Source organism: Mirounga leonina, unplaced genomic scaffold, assembly GCF_011800145.1.
Source record: "Mirounga leonina isolate KUSES-001 unplaced genomic scaffold, KU_Mleo_1.0 Mir_166, whole genome shotgun sequence".
NCBI classification, from domain to species: Eukaryota; Metazoa; Chordata; class Mammalia; order Carnivora; family Phocidae; genus Mirounga; species Mirounga leonina.
The window spans coordinates 21,571,676-21,586,180 of NW_023270418.1; the positions used below are offsets into that span (position 1 = coordinate 21,571,676).

At 41.4% G+C, this 14,505-nt stretch overlaps 1 protein-coding gene across 4 annotated transcripts in view; it reads left to right on the forward strand.

Annotated features, from left to right (window-relative positions):
- EXT2 (exostosin glycosyltransferase 2) overlaps positions 1 to 14,505 on the forward strand; it is a 133,226-nt gene that overhangs the window by 66,009 nt on the left and 52,712 nt on the right. For 3 of the 4 annotated variants that reach the window (XM_035012606.1, XM_035012604.1, XM_035012605.1), the window contains exon 8: positions 3,332 to 3,463. The exons of the other annotated variant lie outside the window; for it this stretch is intronic. In XM_035012606.1, the coding sequence (XP_034868497.1) occupies positions 3,332 to 3,463 (132 nt within the window). The remainder of the gene's footprint in view (positions 1 to 3,331; positions 3,464 to 14,505) is intronic. 4 annotated transcript variants of the gene reach the window in all.

Here is a 14,505-nt window from a genome sequence, read left to right on the forward strand (position 1 = left end):
TTACACTTCTTGGAGAGAGTAGTCATCACACACCTCAGCAGGCATCCCAGGCTTTCCCTCATGAATGGAGGACTTGCCTGGGGAACAGAACCAAAGCTGGCAGGTGTAGACTCGAAAGTATCTTTTTCCTCCACCTCTTTCGGTTATATTTCGAATTTGTCATGTTACATTTTCACATGTTCACTTCCTTGCAGAAATCCTCATAGCCTCTGATTTTGAGTGGAATCACAGGTCTGAATGAAGCTGGACAGACAGGTCACCTAGACCAGGATCTCGCTTTCTTGGGGACTGAATCCAAACTCTGCTTGGATAAGAAACTGTCTTCTTTCAAAAGATTGTGTTGGGCTATGACAGAGTAGCTGGTATTAGAGTAACCCTCCAGCCACGGGGAAAAAAGAAGCATAAAAGCTTATTAAAATAGATAAAGCAGCAGTATAGAGGAATTCGAGAGCAATCCGTGCAGTTGGTGCTTAAGGGACTGTGGTTCCTGAGAGAAGGGAAGCATAGCATGCTGAGCTACATGTTTCCTCTGGCTTTTTCCCTGAGGGCTTTTCTAATTCACAGTCTGGGCATCTGGAGCCTTAACGGAAAGCAGTAGTCCCATAGGGCTGAGAGGTTGGAATTTGGGGCTACCCCAAAGTATCCAGGATTTGAACGACAAAATCCCAGGAAGATGGGAACCACAGGGAAGTAAGCAAAAATTGGGCATGCAGTCTTCCCTTGAAGTGTTTGCCAACTCCTGAGGTGCACGGGATCAGAACAAGACTCCAAGACTCCCTGCAGAATGAAGCAGCTGGGAGCCTAACAAGCTGTGCAAACATTGTAGCAACCATATATAGTGCTGGTGAAATGGAGTTGGTGTTCAAGGGCCTGCCAAGGTCGAGGGGTCCTGGTAAGTACCCCAGGCTTTGCCTGAAGGCCCCAAAGGGCCAGACTGCAAGAGTAAGGGAAAGCCGAAAAAAGTTGGCCCTAACAAAACTTAAAACCAACCACTGATAGGATTAAAGTGGTCTGACTGCATTCGTGTCTTCTGGAAGAATGTTATACTCTTAGGCGGAAGATAATTTGGTATATCCAGAACCTCTGCAGTTTTTAATATAGAATGTCTGGTGTCCAGTAAAAAATTAAGAGGTGTGCTAGAAATGGAAACCAAATGACCAAAATGAAGAGTAAATACAGATAGTAGAAAGAGACCCACAGGTGATTCAGATATTAGGGTTATCAGTCAGGAGCTATGCTTAATAAAATAAGAGAATTTCAACAAAGATGTGAAATCTGCTTTTAAAAAAGTCAAGTAGAAATTTTGTGAGGCACCTGGGTGGCTTAGTCTTATAAGCATCTGCCTTTGGCTTGGGTCATGATCCCAAGGGTCCTGGAATTGAGCCCTGTGTCAGGCTCCTTGCTCAGCAGGGAGCCTGCTTTTCCCTCTTGCTCTCCCTCTGCCTGCCGCTCCCCCGCTTGTACTCTCTCTCTCTGACAAATAAATAAAATCTTTAAAAAAATTTTTTTTTTGTAACGGAGCAATACAGGAACTAAGTTGAGAAGTCAATATGTGGATTTAATAGCGGTTTAGACACACACACACACACACACACACACACACACACAAAATAGAGGATAATTGGGCCAGGAGAAAAATTAGTAGAAAATACCCAGACGGCAATGCAGAAAAGAGAATAAGAGACATATGGGGCATGGTGAAAACATTTCTGTATGTATATTTAGAGTCCTAGGAGAAGAGAGTGTGACAGAACCAATATTCCAAAGAAATACTGGCTGAGAGTTTTCTAAAAACAGTGAAAGACATCAAACCACAGAGCGAAGAAGTCGACAATCCTCAGTGGGATAAATACAAAGAGCCACGCCTAGGTACATCAGAGTGGAACTGCTGTATGATGAAGACAGAGAAAAGCTTAAATGTAGTCAAGAATAAAGGGCAGAGTTTTGAAATAACACATGGTCTCTGACTATAGTGCAATCAGAGTAGAAGTCAGTAACAAAGATAAATAGAAAATCCCAAAATGTTTGGAAATTAAACAGTATACTTCTAGAAAATTAATTGTTTTACCTAAATTATAAAGAAAATGATATGTAATTGTGTAGGGCATGTTTAAAATAGTACATAGAGGCCAATTTGTAGCTTTAAGCATATATTAGAAATGAAGAAAGATTAAAATTAGTAATCTAAACTTCAGTCTCAAGAAACCAAATGAAAGGTGGATTAAGGTCCCCCAAAATAGAAGAAAGGAAATAAAAATAACAGAAAGGAACAAGATAGCAAAAAAAAAAGTATGACAAAGAAAATCAACAAAACCAAACATTGGTTTTTGAAGAGATTAAGAAAGTTGATAAATCTCTGGTAAGACGTGGCGAATACAAAGAGAATGTAGATTATCAATATCAGGAATGAAAAGAGGTATATTACTACATGTTTAACATGCATTGAATAGATGTTAGCACACATTTAGCCCAATAAATTTAACAGTTTAGATGAAATGAATACATTCCTTGAAAAATACTTTCGAAACCGACATGCTCATTAAAATATGTATAATCCTGTGTCTATGAAAGAAGATTAATCCATGATTTAAAATCTTCACACACCAAAAAGCACCTAACCCAGATGGCTTTTAGGTGAATTCTTCTAAATCTTTGAAGAAAGAAGTAATGCCAACCTTGCATAAAATTTCTCAGGGAATAGAAAAAGAAGGAACACTTTTCTATTCATTTTAAGAGGCCAGCATAACCTTGACACCAAAACCTGACTTAAACATTAGCAGTGTTGACAAAAGTAGTCAGACGCAAAAGAGTAAATACTGCTTTGATTCCATTTGTATGAAATTCAGTAGGAGGCACAGTAGAAATCAGAATGGTTACTCTTGGATGATTGAGAAAGTGCCTGGGAAGCAGAAGAGAATCTTCTGGGGTGCTGGAATGTTTGGTATCTTTATTTTGGTAGTAGTTGTAAGAGTATGTACATACCTAAACATTTGGTGAGTTATACACTTAAGATTTGTGCACTTTATGTATATGCAAAAAAAAGGACTGTAACTTGCTCTGGTATAACATTGATATTTTCATCAAGACATAGTTTCTCTTCTACCCAAATCGAATCCAGTGTGCATTTTACTTGCTCCCACTCTCTTTTGACTGCATTTGATAAATGCACACTTCTGATGCAGCTGTCTCGAACAGCAGGGAGCATTAGCTGTAGGCTCCCTCCCTGCGGGAATAAAGGAATTACCCTGACCCAGAGTTGGCTGTGATAGAGCATCTAGTTCTTCCACTGTGTCTCACTTGCTCACTGAACACAGCGTTGTTTCCTTTGCAGGCACGGTGGTTCTGGGAAGCGTACTTTCAGTCAATTAAAGCCATTGCCCTGGCCACTCTGCAGATTATCAATGACCGCATCTATCCATATGCTGCCCTCTCCTATGAAGAATGGAATGACCCTCCCACTGTGGTGAGTGAATTCCGGTGCTAACCATGTCAGCCACGGTCCAGATGTCAAGATGGGACAGAGAAAGACGTCCTGAGTGTAAAGTTTATTTAAATTCTAGCTTTCTAAGATGAGAGTGTGCTAGCTGACAAAGTCAGCTCCATTTTGAAATGATAACAAAAGTAAGAAATACAGAAGCAGCAGCTTCCAGTTTGTTTTGAATGTGCTTAGGAAGACGGTATGCTTATTTATTGCAGAGATAAATGGGGAGGCCTGGCTCTTGGTGGAAATCAAACACTTCCTGATGACTTTTGCAGTTGTAATGCCTAGAACTCTTGAAAAGATTCTATGAGCAGCTTAAAAATAATAGCTTGTATTTTGAGTGCTTACTCTGTCAGGGACTGTACTCAGTGTTTCACGTAGATGATTTCGATGAACGCTGCCATCACCGTGGGAGGAAAATAATCAGCAAAATCGATCTAGAGGCATTATGGATGGCCACAGTCCACACTTGCTCCAGACCAGCTGAGGCCCCTGGGTGTTTCCAGCAGAGAGTTGGGGTGGTCGGAAGCTGCTCTCAGGACTTCCTCCTTGCTTGAAGGAGTCCTAAGGCACTTGTGGCCTGGTAGGGATTGTCAAGGCAGTGGCCACACCTTCCTTCTCACGGAAAGTGCCTGCGGCGCTGGGCCTGGCAGTTCTGCTTCCTAGCCGCTCTGGAGCGTCCCTGTCTGCCTCATTCGCACGCCTCAAGGCTTTCCTGTCAGAGAACCAGATTTGAATCCATTCTTTGTTCTAGATCAGTGCTGTCTTTCTGGCCAGCCCTGCTGGTCTCCTGATTCCACCTTCTCTCAATAGTGTGTATTCGGCCACCTGGTTAATCTTCATGTAAGATCCTCCTTCCCGCCCTCCTGCCCTTGCTATGTGTCAGGCACCCCACCAGGTGCTGGGCATGCAGAAAAAGCAGCCAAGGCCCTCGCCTCAAAGGAGCTCTCCGCTAACTTGGGGGGTCAGCGAGTATGCCACGTGGTGTCCAGAGTGCCGGGGGCACAGCAGGGAGGTGGCACCCTCGCTGGGAGGGGCCAGGACGCTTCCTGAAATGGGTTGTCCTGAGAGGAAGTCAATATATGCTTGTGGTAAAATCCAGCACAACAAAAACAAACACCTTTCTATTGTGCTTGAAGGGGAGTTTGCTTCTGTCCATCTCCTCCTTAGAATCCATTACTGGAGGTAACCTTCCAGAATGTTTCTATTCATATATAAGCATAAGTATATAATTTTAGAACACAGATGAGATCATGTTACACATAGTATTCTGTACCTTGCCTTTTTTACTTTAATAGGAATAGGTCATGGACTTACTTCATTCTCTATAGGTGTCCTTCAGTTTTAAGGATGGCTGTAAAGTATTCCATTGTTTAGGTCTGTCTTACAGAACAGATCTATTATTGATAGAAATTTAGATTGCTTTTATTTTTTTCTATTTTCAAGTAGTAATACAAAAGATGTATTTTCATATATGTTTGCATAAGTATGGGAATATATCTGTAGAATTAATTCCAGCTGAAAAATACCACACATTTTGAATGTTACTAATTTCAGATGAGAAATACACATATTTTGAATGTTGATAGATACTAGTAAGTTGCCCTTTCAAAAGACTACCAGTTTATAGTTCTGCCAGTAACATTTTGGTTATTTGGACTCTCCATGCCTTCAGTAACCCTGAGTACTTGAGTTTGTGTTCATCTGCTTTTTACCAGGTAAAAGGTCTTATGTGTGTGTTTTTCAAGTGGAAGGTTGATATCTCTGTCATTTTCTCCCGGAGTACAGTTATAAAGCCTATTTGTATTTTATTAGTCACATTGAATTTTTAGTTTGTTTTAGGCATTTCAGTAGTTATTTATTGAGTGCCCACTACGTTCTATCTTCTAAACAGTGTTCTTGGTACTTGAAGTGTATCAGTGAACAAAGCAGCAAAGATCCATGCCTTTGGGGAATTTAAATTGCAAGGGGTCTTGCTATCTGGAAGCAAGATTTGTCTTTCTAGTAGAATTTTAAAGTTTTCTTTATATTGGCCTTTCACAATTCCTGATTAATTTTTTCTTAGATGTTTTACCTTTCTTATGCTCTATAAAGGAATGCTTTCTGATAGTATAGTTGCTAACTAGTTACCATGGTGTAAAGACACATTATTGGCTTTTGTATATAAATTTTGTTAACTACTCTTTTACTGAATTCTACAATTATTTCACTTTTTTAAAGTTGATTCTCTTGTGTTTTCTAGATATACAATCATATGTACAAATGCTAATTCTCCCTCTTTTTTCCAGTACTTGAACCTTTTATTTTCTTTTATCTAAATGCATTGGCTAGTACTTCCAGCACAATGCTAAATGATGATCTGAGTGTTAAAAGAGAAGGAAGTGTTACCTAGTCAGAGAAAGGGGTGATGTTGGTCCTATGCAGAAGGAATAGCAAATTCAGAGGTGCAGAGGGACTGGATAGCGTGTAAGTTTAAGGAACTTCATGGAGGTGAGTGTGGCAGGACTGAAGGAGGCTCATGAGGGAGAGGCAGAAGATAAAGCCTGGGGAGGGCCCCGATCACAAAACACCTCATATGTCACGGAATGTGTTGGCGTGTTATCTGTGGGTTATTTAAACTGGGACATAATGTGGTGAGTTTGCATTTGGGTCAGTCAGATATCAGTGTGGAAAATGGATCACTTGCAGCAGAACTAGAACAGAGGCAGGGGCCTATTTCAGGAGTCCAGGTGAGAATTAGTAGGAGGCCGATTTGAGGGATGGTGGGGAGAACTGACTATGCTAATTGGAGATTGAAGGCGGTTAGGGGGAGTGAGGCATATGGGGCATTTTATCCAGGTAGGGAGTGTGGGCACATGGGGGTCGTGGGCCAGGGTGATGCTGGCGTCCAAACTCAGTCTGACTGCAGGGCCTTTGACAGTATGGCTCCAGCCTGCTTTTCTGGTTTCATTCCCTTGTCTTTCGGGGGTTCTGGCAACACAACCTTGTCCTTCCTGTGTATGCTCCATGCTTTGCCTTCTCTGTGCTTTTGTGACTGTTCGTCCTTTCACTGAGATGCTTTACTCCACCATCACCTCCAGTTGTCCACATTTTATCCACATTTCAGTGACCTGCTCATATACCCCTTCCTCCATCAGGTTTTCCTGGACCCCTTAAATAGGAAGTAATCTTTCCTCTTTGTAACTCTTCCAGTGTGTTATCTGTTTTTCTTTCCTATCACTTAACATGCATAGAAGCACAATTCCCTGTAGAGTTTTAAACTTCTTAAGGGAATTTCTGAGTTATCTTGGTATTTCTTATAATATCTAGGATAATTTAATTCAGATAGGAGGGCCTTAATGTATAAAGGAGGGAAGGAGGGAGACAGGCAGGGAGACAGGGAAGGAGGGAGGAACATTGGGATCCCAGGACTCACCCACCTGCTGATATGACATCCACTGGTTTTTTTGTTTTGTTTTGTTTTGTGTTTTACGTAAATCCTGTTGGGAAGGTGTGGAACGTGATAGATTCTTTCCCATCTATTAGGTGGTCATAATGAGGCTTAGTGCATAAGGACTTGTCTAAGGTCATATAATTGGCAAGTTGTATAAACAGGTGAGAACCCAGGTCTTCTGATTATCTTGAATTGCTTCTGGAGTTTTGTAGGAGCCATTGAGCTTCCTCCTCTGGGCTGAAACATTTCCACTATTCCAAGTATATGGCATAAGCTTGAGATGAAGAATACTCATCCCTGTTCCTCTGCAGGAGAATACATGTAGATGGGATGGCCATGACCCAGCCAGAAGGTGTGGAAAGAGTGGGACTTTATTCTGTACTTTTACCTAAAGCTCTAAGAAAAGTCTAATAAGAATAAATGGTTGGAATTTTGGTTCTCTGTCTTTCATAAGACTATGGGCCAGGAGAAAATAGTACATGAAAATTTGTAGCTATGAAATAGATGTGTTTTAATGTAGGACAAAATGGTCAAAGTGCTGGACTGTCAGTTTGGGAAAGAACGTAAGTACAAAAAGCTGAAATCTGGATATGCAAATGGAAAATATAGTCTGTGTTTTTTCTTTAACTTCTTAAATTGTTCTTTTCAGGCTAATTTAGTGCTCACCACGTTTCTAGGAGCTCAGGTGCTGAGAGCCCTGATTTAGATCAGTGGGTTGTACATTTCTGCATCTTCAGTGAAGGCAACTGACAGGAGGTCTGAGTAGCGCTGATTTATTTATAGTTAACTTTTCCCCTCCCCTTTGGAAATATTTAACCTACTCTAGATGTGATTACTATGAGCCCAACCTGCAGGGGAGTCTCCCCTCTAGATTCCATCAAATTTACAGTATCAGACACCCCGAGGTAGGAGTAGGTGTGAATCTTGGCCAGTAAATCAAGGGATGGTCTGGTGTTTCCAAAGATACGCTGTTAGGGCTTCCAGCCAGCCACGCACTCTGCTTGCTCAGAGCAGAGAGTCCTGTTTTGCCAGATGCTGCTGCCTTGGTTTAATGTAAAAAAAAAAAAAAAAAAAAAAAAAAAGAGGACCTCTGAGTGTGTGTAGATTCTGAAGATAGCAAGGGGTGGCCTTGCAAAAACCAAGTGTTTGTGTCACCAGTGACATTTGGCATTTCTATCTCTTGGCTGGTAGGAGGAGGTTACATTACCCACGTTGTGCCACACTCTCAAAACTTGAAAAAGTTTGACAAAATAATTCTTGAGCATAACTTTAAAGTAGCAGATCTGTCTGGTTTGGAGAGATTGGCCCTTTGTTTTGACTCTTGTCTTTGGAAGGAATTTCTCAGCAAGTTAAGGTTCCTTATGCAGGGACAACGAGTTTGCTTTTACTGATTAATTTTCTTAGTTCCTTATGGCAAGGGTGCCTGTCTTTCACTGCCTTTTTGGTCTCTCCATGCTTTCATTTTTCTCCCTTTTTTGTAGATATCAGCAAAACTATCATCTCCCCAAGTACTCCACACCTGTTTCACTTCTAACGTTCGTGTCATTTCTGGTCTTGCCATCCTTACATCTGGGCCTCGCCTATGGAGTGGGGGAGCTCCTCAGACACCCTGTCTTGCCTTACCTCTGGTTCTCTGCCAAATATGAGCACATCTGGAGGACAGAGACGGAGGCAAGTGAGAGTTCAGTGTGTTATGGGGATGCAGCAGGCCAAGAACTGTGAATCTTGGGTTTCTGATATGTGCCGCCAAAACCATATCCTTTCACTGGCAGTTATTTTAAAACTCAATATAATATGGGCCTAAAATCATGTTGGAGAGTAGAATATATTCCCAGGTCATGTTTTTACGATGTGATTTGAAAGATTGTACCCCACCTTATCAGTATGTCATAATTTTATTTATCCAGTCCCTTTTGACGGACACTACATAGTATTTTTTTCAAATTTGCTGTCCTAGATAACACTAATCAAGAGACCTCAGATTTTTCCCTTTTCTGCGTTGACCATACTGGACCTAGAGCAGAAAGGAGAGATAGCAGGGGTCCCATGGCCTTTGACAAAAATTGATGACGAAAATGGCGAAGTGACTTAAAATGGATTATCGTACCCAGCATAAGAAAGAGGTTAAAAAATAAGAGCTTATTCCTGTGAAATCTAGCCGGAGGGGCGACTTAGCTCTGAGCAAGACCTCAAGACCTGGAGTGTATACTTAGCTGGACTTCTAGGAGCCTCACGTCCAAGCCTTATTAGCAAGGGATTGGTAGCGGGGAGTGGGCATCAGAGCACTTGATGGGCACTTTTCACCCGGGAGGAGCAGGAATCAGAGCTGTGGGTAAAAGGTGGCACAGCTTGCCACTAGCTCCCATAAGTTCTGAGGGAGGTGAGTGCATACTTAGTACGCATCAGAATCTCCTGGAAAGCTTGTTAAAACACAGATTGCTGGCACTCCACCCCAAGTCACAGATTGAGTAGGTCCGGGTGGGGTCCTAGAATTTGCATTTCTAGCAAGTGTTGGTGCCACCACTCCAGGGACCATACTTTGATGTGGGATTGATTCACTGTGTGTGTCCTGACTCACCCACCAGAGAAGGCTCTCCCTCTCCTCCTGTCCAGTTCCTCTTCTGGACCCCTCGGGCCTGGGTCCAAAGCATCCAGAGCCGGCTCAGAGTGCATCTGTCTCCGCCCCATGAAGTACTCTGGGCTGGCTGCACCAAGATGGCCAGACGGCAGCCCCCACTCACCAATGTTGTGGTTGTACAAGCAGCTGAAAATTTCACTCAGCTGTAAACACCATCAAGCAATAAATCACTCTGCAGGCTGAAGAAGTGCCAGCTCACATGCGTGAAAGAGAGCTCTGAGTTGAAGAGATACCATGTTAACAGTCTGTTTAACTCAGCTCCGTGCCCTTTAACTTCCAGGTTGTGGAATGTTTCTCTGGAATTTGAAAGCCTACCCTGCCCCCAGGAGGCCTTCTAGGCTTATTCTCCCCTTCTTCCTCCCACTGCCTAGATAGGACTAAAGTATGTATGGAATTTAGAAATTTAAGCTTGAATTTTAAGTACATACATGTAAGCTTTTTGAAGTCTTGTTTTTAGAGGTATCACGTTTGTCGGATCTCAGTTACACAAGGGCTCCAGTACACGGCCATGAATTCCAAACCTTCCCTTGTGTAGACTTTGAAGCTGAACTGTTCTGTGGAAACAAGCTAGAAAGTCTCAGATGGTCAGTAGCTGGGGAATAAAGAAAGCTGAGTTAGGTCTGTGGGTGGAGAGATGCAGGAAGATCCAAAGAGCTTGATCTGGGGCCCCAAGCAAAGAACCTGGCTGACTCTGATGGTCAAAAAATGGAAAAGACGAGGTCACAAGCCAGATCCAGATGGGGAGGATGTGTAAGGAATATAAAGGGACGAGCCTGGGGGTGTGGCTAAGATGATTGTGTCAATGAGATCCTTTGCACGAACACCCTGCCTTCTTCCTAATAGAGAGAGACTTGTACACCTGTGTAACGCAGGCCCACATGGCCGCTGCAGTGGAGGTGATGGGTGCGTTAGCACACATACTTTCCCTGGATGCAGTCTTACCTCCATTGCTTTTATAGAGGCAGTTGTATGGCTCTTGCTTTCATGAACCAAAACCTGACTGCTTCCTTACATCATTCAGCTGGTAGGAGGCAGTGACTAGAATAGTTTTTTGGAGTCTTGTGGAAGCTTGATCTGGCAGCAGATTTTTTAGGAACATATCGAATGTTTTGGCACAATCATCCTTGGCACCTGCCCCAGCTAGCACTTATTGGCACGTAATCTCTTTCTCCTTTTTGGGGGGCCACTTTAATTCGCCCTTGATGTCTGCTTAAATGATTCAGTAGCAGAAGTTACCAGGAAAGTATAGTTGCTGGGTATTGTAACATCAGGATAATGAAGTTTGTTTTCATTTCTAATATCCTATGGTAGTTACCTGCCTCCCAATTAATGAATATTTGGGTGTAATTTTCTAATAAGTGGGTTTGTTGCAGCTGCAGCATAGAAAAATTTCCCCATTGCTCCAACTAGAGGTTGATTCTTGATTTTTCGTTCTCTTTTTTTATCTATTTCTTAATTTTATATTTTTAAAAGTTGTGTAGTTTAGCCTGTGTATGGTTCAAAAATTCAAATGGTAAAATAAAGCATATAACTAAAATTGAAGCCTGTTCCCAAGGGGCAACTGCTTGCAACTCTTGTAGCTTTCCTCTGGGATTTATCTTCCTATCTCCCCATCAAATGCTTAGGGTGCTTTTTTTTTTTTTTTTAATTTCTCAATCATAGACATACTCTTTTTATTTCCTTTGGGTCAGCAGTTTGTCTCTTGTTCTCTCTTCTTTCTTTACACATTCATTTCTCCCCTTCTTTCCAGTAGGGCTGTATCGCCGTTTTTCATTAAAGCAATATTTATTGTGTGCATTATTAGGACTGAATAAATATTGTTTTTAGCTGAATGAAGTGGCAAACCATGATTATGTTTTTTTTTCTTGTACAACTTTCTATTTGTCCAGAGAGTTAATAACTGCTTTTGTTTTTTTCTCTTAGTGTTCCATGTTCCTATCACTAATTGATTTTTACTCAGTTTTCCAACAAAAGAGTAAATGGTCAAGCATAGGTAAACTATAGGACTTCCCTCCCTCTTTCTTTTCTTTCTCTTTTGTCTCTTTCTCTTTTGTTCTCTCCCTTTTTCTTCTCTCTCCCTCCCTCCCTCCCTCCCTCCCTCCCTTTTCTCCTATAGCAATTCATCTTAAGCTCCAGTCTGGATTGATTGCTCTCTGGGTCTCCTATGCAGTGGTCATCTTAAATTTTCAGTTCACCATGATTCTGGGAATTCCCTTTTTTTCTCTCCTTTGTTGGATTCCTTGTTTCCAAGGTCTAACATCTTCCTCTTTTTTGGTTTATTTTTTCTAACAGCTTCTGGAGAAAGGGACCATTGGGAGACAAATTTTCATGTCAGAAAATGTGTTTATTCTATTTCACATTTGAGTAATAATTGGACTAGTGTAAACTTCTGATTGAGGTGGGTTTTCTTCAGAATTTTGAAAGCATGGCTCCATTGCCCTCGAAGTTTCCCATTTTAATTTCAAAAAGTGGGAAGTCATTCCTGATCCTTTTATGTGACATTTTTATCTTCTTGGAAAATTCTGTGTTTTGAAATTTTATGATGTGCCTTGGTCTGAGTGGGTTTTTTTGTTCAGTGGATACTGATTTGGGCCTTTTTAAGCTGGAAATTCATGTCCCATTCTGAGAAATTTTCATGTTTTATATCTTTTATTCTTCCCATGTTTTCTCTTTTTTCTCTTTATGGAACTTCTGTTACCTAAATGATGAATATGTTAGATTGAGCCTTCTTTTCCTTATCATTTCTGTTCTACTAATCATCTCTTTTTATTTCAATAATCTTTTTGAGTTTCTTAGGTATTTTCTCAGTTTTATCTTCTAAGCTTCTTTTGATTTTAAAAATTTTGTTCACTTTCAATTTCTAAGTATTTTCATGATTTTTTTTTTAAGATTTATTTATTTATTTATTTGAGAGAGCGAGCGAGCATGAGCCAGTGGGGGAGGGGCAGAGGAAGAGGAAAGAGAAAATCCTCTAGTAGACTCCCTGCTAAGCACAGAGCACAGCTCAGGGCTTGATCCCAGGACCCTGAGGTCATGACATGAGCCGAAATCAAGAGTAGGATGCTTAACCAACTGAGCCACCTAGGTACCCCTTTTACTTGATTTCTAATTAATCTTTTTTTTATAACTTCTTATTCTTTTTTTTTTGAGATTTTATTTATTTGACAGAGTGAGAGAGCACAAGCAGGGGGAGTGGCAGGCAGAGGGAGAGAGAGAAGCAGGCTCCCTGCTGAGCAGGGAGCCTGATGTGGGGCTTGATCCCAAGGCTCTGATCATGACTTGAGCCGAAGGCAGATGCTTAACTGACTGAGCTACCCAGCTGCCCCAATAGCTTCCTATTCTTATTGTAAGAATACAGTACTTTCTCTCTCTGAAGATAGCGTGATTTTGTTTTTATTTTTCTTTAGCTCCTTTTCCTTTGAACTCCTTTATCAGTCCTTCATTTTCTCTCTTTTATATTGGCAGCCTTCTTCAAATACCTGATGTTTTCAGCAGTCTTATTTAAAAGTGAGACTCTGAAAGCTGATTGGGAGTTCTCTGTAAAGCTTGTCAACTGGTGAGCTTTACTTAGGTTAAGAGGATGGGGACCCAGTTGTTTGCCCAGATGTCAGTGTTCATGGGTTATTTCTATTGGATTGGTTCATTGATCAGAGAATAATCTTTCTGCCTTTGGGAGTGAGGGAAGATGGATAATGCCTGGGTTGCAAACATTTGAGGAGCTGAATAGAGGGGAAGGAGACAGGTTCTCATTCTTCTTTTATAGATGATCACTTAATCCACTATATTCAGTGTGGTGCCTCACCCTGCTTTCCATGTCTGGGGTCTCTGACTAGGCAGTCTCTCTAATTCATTTTCTCCAGAGAATAAACTTCCCTTTTCCTGCTAAGGTGGCAGGGGGGACAGGAGGACAGGGAGAGGATTGGCCTGCCTGTGACTATCAGTTTCAGGGATCTTGGCACCACTGTTCTTTATTTCTGTTTTCAGAGTCCCTTCTTCCTGGACACCTAGTATCTCCAATTTTTTTTTTTTTTTTATTTGCGAGAGAGAGAATGAGAGACAGAGAGCATGAGAGGGAGGAGGGTCAGAGGGAGAAGCAGACTCCCTGCCGAGCAGGGAGCCCGATGCGGGACTTGATCCCGGGACTCCAGGATCATGACCTGAGCCGAAGGCAGTCGCTTAACCAACTGAGCCTCCCAGATGCCCTCCAATTTTTTTTTCTTTTAAAGATTTTATTTATTTATTTGACAGAGAGAGCACACGAGGGCGGGGAGGAGCAGAGGGAGAGGCACAAGCAGACTCCCTGCTGAGTGTGCAGCCCAATGTGGGGCTCTCTCCCAGGACCCTGAGATCATGACCTGAACTGTAGTCAAGACATTTAACCAACTGAGCCACCCAGGTGCCCCCTAGTATCTCCGGTCCTCCAATTTCTGAGTCTTCTAGTCATTCTTGGAAAGCTTAGCTTTTTTTGTTTGCTTCACTTGGTAGTTTATGTTGCTCTGCCTTTTGTTTGTTTGCTTAAACAGCCCTAAAATTCTCTATATTTTGTATTTTGACATAATTTCAAACTGAAAGTTCCAAAAATGATACAGAGAGTTTCTGTATGTGCTATACCATATTTGTCAAATATTAATATTTTAGCATATTTCCTTTATTCTTTTCTCTGTGTGTGTGTGTGTGTGTATGTACTCATTTGTATTTATATATTTTTTCCTGAGCCATTTGAAAGTTGCAGATATGATGCACCTTTACTCCTAAATATTTCTCATAAAGAAGTCACAGTACAATTATCAAAGTCATCTGAAATAAACATTGATATAATATTATTACTTAATCTACAGACCTTATTTAGATTTTGCCAATTATCCTAAAGTCCATTATAGCAAAAGAAAATTCCAGACCATGCATTACATTAGTTGTCATGTCTCCTTATTCTAGACAATTACTCAGTCTTTC